The sequence below is a fragment of the Nicotiana attenuata genome, unplaced genomic scaffold, assembly GCF_001879085.1.
Source record: "Nicotiana attenuata strain UT unplaced genomic scaffold, NIATTr2, whole genome shotgun sequence".
Classification (NCBI taxonomy): domain Eukaryota; kingdom Viridiplantae; phylum Streptophyta; class Magnoliopsida; order Solanales; family Solanaceae; genus Nicotiana; species Nicotiana attenuata.
Window position 1 is genome coordinate 481,207 of NW_017670390.1, and position 8,782 is coordinate 489,988.

Genomic DNA, 8,782 nt, shown 5'->3' on the forward strand with positions numbered 1-8,782 from the left:
TCCACATTAAACGTTGTCCAACCGACAACCAATCGCTAATCTTTTGTAAACATTTGTAAATTTTTTTTTTTTAGTGAGAATCAAACTCATATAAGAAATTTTAGTAGGAAGCGATTCTCCTTTAATGAATAATATGCGATATGAATCTACATTAATCGTGCCGGCGAATATTGAATACCAGATGACTACACAATTGTCGAATTTTTACTATACTCGTTCTTTTACTAACATGGTTATTTCCATCACTCTCAAAAAAAAAAAAAAAATTTGTATCCATATATAATTTTCTTCTTTTGCTTTTCTCCTTTCCGTTCCCTTTTTTTTTCCTTCTATTTTCAGCTAAGTTGCGTTGAAATAATAATGTTCAATCTCAATCCTTAGTTGGCCTAATAGGAGACCCTAAGTAAAGGCATCTTCGTTAGGTCCATTCACGGGTAACCCTATCATTGCTCCAATACCAAATTGAATAAAAAACTATAAGTAAAGGGACTTTTTTCAAATTAAAAAAGAAACTATCACTGCATTCTCCTTTCTATTTATATATATAATTAATAACCTGGGCAAATCTCATTCCACACTTATTACTTCACAACTCTCACTCCACAGTCCATAGCCATGGCTTCTGAGAAAGTTGAGACTGTTATTGCTGGAAATTACTTGGAAATGGAGAGAGAAGGAGAAGAAGCCAATTCCAATAACTCTGTCAAAAGCAAATTATCCAATTTTTTCTGGCATGGTGGCTCTGTTTATGATGCATGGTTTAGCTGTTCTTCTAACCAGGTTATGATTTTTAATGTTATTTTTATTGTTTAACTAATTTATCACGCATTCAGAATTTAAAATTTTCGGTTTGGATGATGAAAAATTAAAATTAGGTTGCTCAAGTGCTACTTACACTGCCATATTCATTTTCACAACTGGGAATGATGTCTGGAATTATTTTCCAACTCTTCTATGGGTTAATGGGAAGCTGGACTGCTTATCTTATAAGTGTTCTCTACGTTGAGTACAGAACTAGAAAAGAAAGAGAAAAAGTTGACTTCAGAAACCATGTAATTCAGGTAATTTTATTGTTATTGCTTTCCCTCTATTTTCTGGTTATTACCTTGCTGATGTTTTCTTTCTTGCTTACTCTGATATTACTGTGCCACTTTCTCTTTTCATCTTTTTTAACCGAGCGTCTATCGGAAATAGCCTCCCTAGAGGTAAGGTCTGCGTACACACTATCCTCCTCAGACCCCACTTGTGGGATTCTATTGTGTTGTTGTGTTGTTGTTGTATATTCGTAAGATGATAATTTTATTTATAAATATACCTGAATTTACTGGTCCAATAAATTTATTGCATCAATTCATTTAAAGAGAATTATTTTTCTTTGGATTTTCCAGTTGTCCTTAATTCTTCCTTTCTATATATCTTCATATCTGACTTTTGCAGTGGTTTGAAGTTCTTGACGGACTACTAGGAAAGCATTGGAGGAATATTGGTCTCTTTTTTAACTGCACTTTTCTTCTATTTGGATCAGTCATTCAGCTAATTGCATGTGCAAGGTAATCAATTACACAATTTTACTAGTATTTTCCATGTGGTTTCTCAGTATTGTGAATTATGATTTATATATGTCATGTTCAAATTAAGATTTGATTAAAGTAAATGGATAAATAATCAGATATAGTATTTCTTTAATTTAAATAGAAATGGTATAATAAAATATTATTATTTAAGCGTTTTTTTTTCTTGATTGATTGCAGTAACATATATTATATTAATGACAATCTTGATAAGAGAACTTGGACTTATATATTTGGAGCTTGTTGTGCTACAACTGTGTTCATTCCTTCATTCCACAACTACAGAATTTGGTCATTTATAGGCCTTCTCATGACAAGTTATACTGCATGGTATCTTACCATAGCTTCTCTTCTCAATGGACAGGTATTTTTTAATTTTTTTTCTTTTAATTATGTTTACTAACAAAAAGGTCATACTAATTAATACTCCCTCCGGTCCACTTTAATTAATTTTTGGCCTTTCTTATGTAGTCCATAAAATTTTATTTTTTCAGATATCAAGAAGGAATTAACTTCTTTTTTTCAAGGTTGCCCTTGGAGTAAAGAGCCTAGGAGTATTTGTTGTATTTTTAATGAATAAATTAAGGCCAATATGGTCAATTTTATTGTTAATTAATATTAAGAAAATTTCAGCCAAAAAATCAATTAAAATGAAGAGAGAAAATAACTATTTGAGTGTCTGCAGGCAAAATTTTGACCATTTTCAACAGTAAAATAAAAAGCGTATTCTTTTAGAACAACAAAGTAGACTACAAATATTATAATTTATTAAAAGAATACAAGAAGATGAAGGGCTCTAGATATACGAAATTATTAACTAGATAAGTTCTACTTTAAAATACAAGACTTTGGATTTGAGATGGAAAAAGTAGTATATATAAAGGTTTTTGCTTCTTCTTTTTTTTCTCCCATGCGAAGTAGTACTAAAGTTTAGTTTTGGCGTGATTTACCTTTTAATATTAGAACGGCATTTGATTAGTACTTGCTTTTCTGTTACTAATAATAATTATTTTTATTGATTGTGACATGTCAAAGGTTGAGGGAGTAAAGCACTCAGGACCAACCACAATGGTTCTCTACTTCACTGGTGCAACAAACATTCTTTATACCTTTGGTGGTCACGCTGTCACAGTGTGAGGATTTAATATTTTATATATTGATATATTGATTCTATACATGTTATACTTTCCTTTTTAGTCCCTCCAAATAAAATATTTTATTTTTTATTTAGAATTAATTCAACTTTAAATTTCTCATTTTCCCTTAATAAGATGATCGTAACCACCCAAATTTTTGTGACTTGATTTAGATTATAAGTTTCTTAATAAATTTCGTGCCCGGTTAAACACTGTCACATATATTAAGACGAAGGGGAGAATATGTTTTGCAATTTACAAGTGGATAAGTATTTGAATATATCCATGTGTACCCTCTAACACTCTTTTGTTTGTCTCAGTAAAGACATAACACATGCTTATAATTATTTAGCTAGATATCCCTTTCCCAGTAATGGGAACATGCTTCCTGAATACCTGGCGCCTGTGCTTTTCTTATCCTACCTATATATGTTTATTCTTTAACTCTTGAGGAGATCCAAATTTTTAATAAACAAAAATCATGAAACAAATATATTTTCCCCCAACCTAATTCAGTATATATACTAGAGAAACCGCTTACTAGGGAACTAATATAATGCAAAGAAAATTTAAATATATTACATGGGAAAAATTACTATGCTATTTCTTCATAATTGGTTATGTGGGCTCAAAATCTTCAGAAGATCACAAGCAATTTGGCTGGAGCAGATGAGAATCCATGGAATTTGATAATCAGACGTTGCATTCCAATTTTTCAAAAATATATAACAGAATCAGAAAATTACAGAAAGAATCGAAAAATGAAGTCTTTATTTTTACGTATGTAGGAGAAGGTATCACATATAGTCATACCTCTCTATAACATCATCCTCATATAACAACACTTCACTATAAAAACCAAGTTTTTCCGGAACCAAATTTGATTTTCTTTTATAATACATATGTTTTCTAGAACAACAATTCCTATAACATCCAAAAATATCTGGAACAAATGAGGCTGTTATAGAGAGATTTGACTATATATAGGGGCGGGACGGCAGGACACATCTCATTATTTTCTTATCTCCTCTTGTGTTTATTTGGTGTTTTTATTATAATTAGTAGTTTATTACTTACCTTTTTTGTGTGAATATATATAGGGAGATAATGCATGCAATGTGGAAGCCACAGAAGTTCAAGCTTATATATTTGATGGCAACAATTTATGTGCTAACACTGACACTGCCATCAGCAAGTGCCGTCTATTGGGCTTTTGGAGATGCGCTTCTCACCCACTCCAATGCTTTGGCTTTGTTACCAAGGACTAGATTTCGAGACGCTGCTGTAGTTCTCATGCTTATTCATCAGGTCAATACAATTTTCATTCTCTTTTTTCTGATTAGTTAATATTAATTAATGCTGAATGTGTGTGTGCGCGCGCATGCAGTTTATTACATTTGGATTTGCATGTACCCCTTTGTACTTTGTGTGGGAGAAATTCATCAGAGTTCATGACACAAAGAGCTTGTTCAAGAGAGCAATGGCAAGACTCCCTGTGGTTATTCCAATATGGTTCTTGGCTATTGTTTTCCCCTTCTTTGGTCCCATTAATTCCACTGTTGGATCTCTTCTTGTTAGCTTCACTGTCTACATTATTCCTGCCTTGGCACACATGGTTACTTTTGCTTCTCCATCGGCTAGAGAGGTACAAAAATCACAAACAAATATACTCTTTCTCTTTCAATTATGTTTTCATTCACATTAATTATTTGGATTTTCTTTTTTTTTTCTTGGTTGACAGAATGCTGTGGAGCAACCACCATCATTCTTGGGAAGATGGGTTGGATTGTATTGTACCAACATATTTGTGGTGGCATGGGTCTTCATTGTTGGTTTTGGATTTGGAGGGTGGGCAAGCATGGTCAATTTTGTACATCAAATTAACACTTTTGGCCTCTTCACTAAGTGTTATCAATGCCCTCCCCATAAGGCTTGAGTAGGATAATATATTACTAGTATTAAACTAAGGAAGTAAAACTACAAATACATATCATGACGTGTGTAAAAAGATTTAGCAGTTTCCAACCACTTTCCCACCCCCCCCCCCACCAACCCCCCACTTTAATTATCATTTTATTTTCTTGTAAGAGTCCTTTTAATAACTTGAGTGCTAGTGGCTTTTCTTTTTTTTCTGTTTTTATTTTCTTCTAAAAAAATTGTAATGGCCTTTCGTTTTTTTGGGGCTTTATGTGATGTGGATGATTGGTAATATACACTACTTTTCGTTGCTCCTTTGCTATTTATTTACAGTGGTCACATTCAGTACCCTCTCTGTCAAAAGGCTAAATGGAAGGACATTTTGAACTTTTCTAGAGCGGTCGTTTGGTGATGAGTAGGGTGTACAAAGGAAACCGACAAATCGCACTAACCCGGTAATTCGAGTCAAACCGAGAAAAAAAACTCGACTATGGTTTGATTTGATTTGGTTTGGTGTTGGAAAAAAAAATCCGACCATAATTGGTTTGGTGTGGTTTTAACTAAAGAAAGTCAAACCGAAACCAAACCAACCCGACATTACAAATATAAATTCTTTAGATATATTTAATATATAAATATACTTATTGTGATGTAATTTATAAATATTTCTTAAAAATTTTTATAGTTTATTTTTTAAGGTATTATTATTTCAAGACTGGACTTAGAACTTTTGAATATTCCAATAAGTTTTATAGCCATTAATAGTAGTAACTTAAATAATGCTAACAAAAGCCCAAACCAAAATCAAATCAATATTAATGCTAACAAAAGACATTCAATTCAATACTAGGAACGACAATGTATTGAATATCTATTTTTTGTTTTGCAATGATTTAGATAAAAATGCATAACCTATTTTTATTTTTTCTATAGCGTTTAGTCATGTAATTAATACTCCCTTATTAGTCTACTTATTTTAGCATGACTTGGTAATCTTAGATTATATTTAGGCGAAATGGCCTCCTAGCCACTTAAACTTGTAGCCGTTTGTAAAGCCGATACATAAACTTACAATTTTCCCATTTGAGCACCTTAACTCATATATTTGCACAATAATAAACACATATGATTGTGCGTGGTCCGCAAGCGCTACGACACAAATGACATGTCACATACTTATCCTCTTATTAATCGCCATGTGTAATTTATGGGTCCCATTAAAGCTTTAAACAAAAACTCTAGGAACAGAAATTATATATAGTCCTACCATTAAAGCTTTAAACAAAAACTCTAGGAACAAATTCCACAGGCTTGCAATCAACTTCTCTCAACACAGTTTGAATCCCTTTGCTTCCTGCATTTGCAAGTGGATGTATTCCATGAGCTAACCCTTCCATATTTGCCCTCTTCTCTCTTTCTTCAGCAAATGATACTCCGTAACGTTTCTCCATATCTGTACATGCATGAGATTCTTCAGCAAATGATTTTCTGGAAGTGAATATCGGAAAAATGGAGCAGTAAATCAGCAAATGCATGGACGACACTGAGCCACCTGAGTAAAAATGGTGGATTTAAAAGACCCGCAAAATTACTCCGCCGAGATTTGCTGCCGGAAAAAATGGCAACCACACGAAGAATCACCCTAAACCGTCACTGCTTCACCTTTTTGCCACCTGCCTGCCACCTTTCTTACCACTTTATCTTCGTCACCTCCTTTTCAACAAGCCTACTAAAAATAGACCAAACAAATCTGAAACGCCATTATTTCACTACTCTTTGCCACCAAAATTTAAAGAAGAAGAAGAAGAGACGAGCAATAACCAATTCGATATAATTTTCTGGTTGTGGAGGAGTTTGAGGGTGTGAGAAAACAGAAGGGAGGGAGGGGAGAGGAAGCAGGGAACGATTTTATCTGTTCTTTATTTTCTGTTCTTTATTTTTTTCCCATGATTTTATTTTTCTTTTTTTATTTTATAATTTTTAAATCAAATTAATTCATTCACGCGCCTAATTAACGTGTTTCATATGCATTTTGGCCACGTCAACTATATAGTCGCCATGTAAGCATAGTCAACGGTCAAACGTGTTTATTAGTACTCATTCTGTCAAGTTGGAGTGTTCAAATGGGAAAACTGTAAGTTTATATATCGGCTTTACAAACGGGTACAAGTTTAAGTGGCCAGGATGCCATTTCGCCTTATATTTATTTTTGTTATGAATTTTTAATTAGCAATATTTATATTACATAATTTTATTGTCTTTATTGTTGAATATTTTAGGATAATGCCATGACACATCTCATATTTTGTATTATTTTCTTGAAAAATACCTTATATAGTTGTATCTTACTAGGATTAAAGAAATATTTTGAGCACAAGTTATATGTTTTGTGCTACGAAGATTTTTATCGGAAAAAAAAAACACCGAAAAAACCCGAATAACCCAAAAATCCAAGAAAAACCGAGATTGAAAAACCCGAGTTTTATTGGTTTGGTTTGGTCTTTAGATTTAATAATTCGGCACAATTGGTTTGGTTTGATAATTGCAAAACCCGAACCAATCCGACCTATGTACACTACTAGAATTCCGAAAAAAAGCGACCAAACTTTAGCGACCAAAGTTGGTCTGTGAAGAAAAGCGACCAACGTTGGTCTCTAAATTGGAGAAAATAATAAAATAATTATTTTAAATACATTAGCGACCAAAGTTGGTCGCTATTTGGTTAATAATTTCGTCAAAATGTTGACCGGACTGGTCAGACTTGCTTGGTCTAAGAAATACTGAGATTAGCGACCAACGTTGGTCGCTATAGTGGGACCCACTTATTAAATTTTAATAATTATATTATTATTTAAAAAAATTATAAAATATAAATAAATATAATTCAAAGTTAGCGACCAAAGTTGGTCGCTTATAAAATAGAGACCAACTTTGGTCGCTAATATGGGACCCGTTTAACAATTATATTATTATTTTAAATATTATATAAAATATAAATAAATCTGATTTAAATTTAGCGACCAGCTTTGGTCGCTAATTTAAATTTAAGTATAATTAGCGACCAAAGTTTGTCTCTTTTCAGGTCAACAATGGTCAAAATTAAAAATCACTTTTGTATTTACTATCTAAATAATATAAATGTAAGCCGTTAAGACTTTTGTAACACAAGAGATGAATAGACTAAAATATACTCTAACATGCTATGCACTAAGTATAAGCGTATTAGGTAATATTATATCAATATAGCTTATATATATGTACAATATATATACTTACGCTGTACTATGCACTAAGTATAAGCGTATTAGGTAATATTATATCGAATATGGCATATATATATGTAATATATATAGTTACGCTGTACTATGCACTAAGTATAAGCGTATTAGGTAATATTATATCGAATATGGCTTATATATATGTAATATATATACTTACGCTGTACTATGCACTAAGTATAAGCGTATTAGGTAATATTATATCAATATAGCTTTATATATATATATATATATATATATATATATATGTATAATATATATACTTACGCTGTACTATGCACTAAGTATAAGCGTATTAGGTAATATTATATCAATATAGCTTATATATATATATGTATAATATATATACTTACGCTGTACTATGCACTAAGTATAAGCGTATTAGGTAATATTATATCAATATAGCTTATATATATATGTATAATATATATACTTACGCTGTATTATGCACTAAGTATAAGCGTATTAGGTAATATTATATCAATATAGCTTATATATACATATGTATAATATATATAGTTACGCTGTACTATGCACTAAGTATAAGCGTATTAGGTAATATTATATCGAATATGGCTTATATATATGTAATATATATACTTACGCTGTACTATGCACTAAGTATAAGCGTATTAGGTAATATTATATCAATATAGCTTTTATATATATATATATATATATATATATATATATATATATATGTATAATATATATAGTTACGCTGTACTATGCACTAAGTATAAGCGTATTAGGTAATATTATATCGAATATGGCTTATATATATGGCTTATATATATGTAATATATATATATATATATATATATATATATATATATATATATAATATTAAATTGAGTTAAAAGTAATTTTTTTTTTTTAG

At 31.2% G+C, this 8,782-nt stretch overlaps 1 protein-coding gene across 1 annotated transcript; it reads left to right on the top strand.

Annotated features, from left to right (window-relative positions):
• The first annotated feature begins 523 nt into the window (after positions 1-523).
• On the top strand, positions 524-4,939 carry LOC109238746 (auxin transporter-like protein 3). Its single transcript, XM_019405217.1, has 8 exons — positions 524-780; positions 876-1,061; positions 1,438-1,550; positions 1,752-1,935; positions 2,607-2,704; positions 3,808-4,015; positions 4,095-4,352; positions 4,449-4,939. The coding sequence occupies exons 1-8, from the start codon at positions 616-618 to the stop codon at positions 4,641-4,643; spliced, it is 1,407 nt and encodes a 468-aa protein (XP_019260762.1). The 5' UTR covers positions 524-615; the 3' UTR covers positions 4,644-4,939.
• Positions 4,940-8,782: the final 3,843 nt, after the last annotated feature.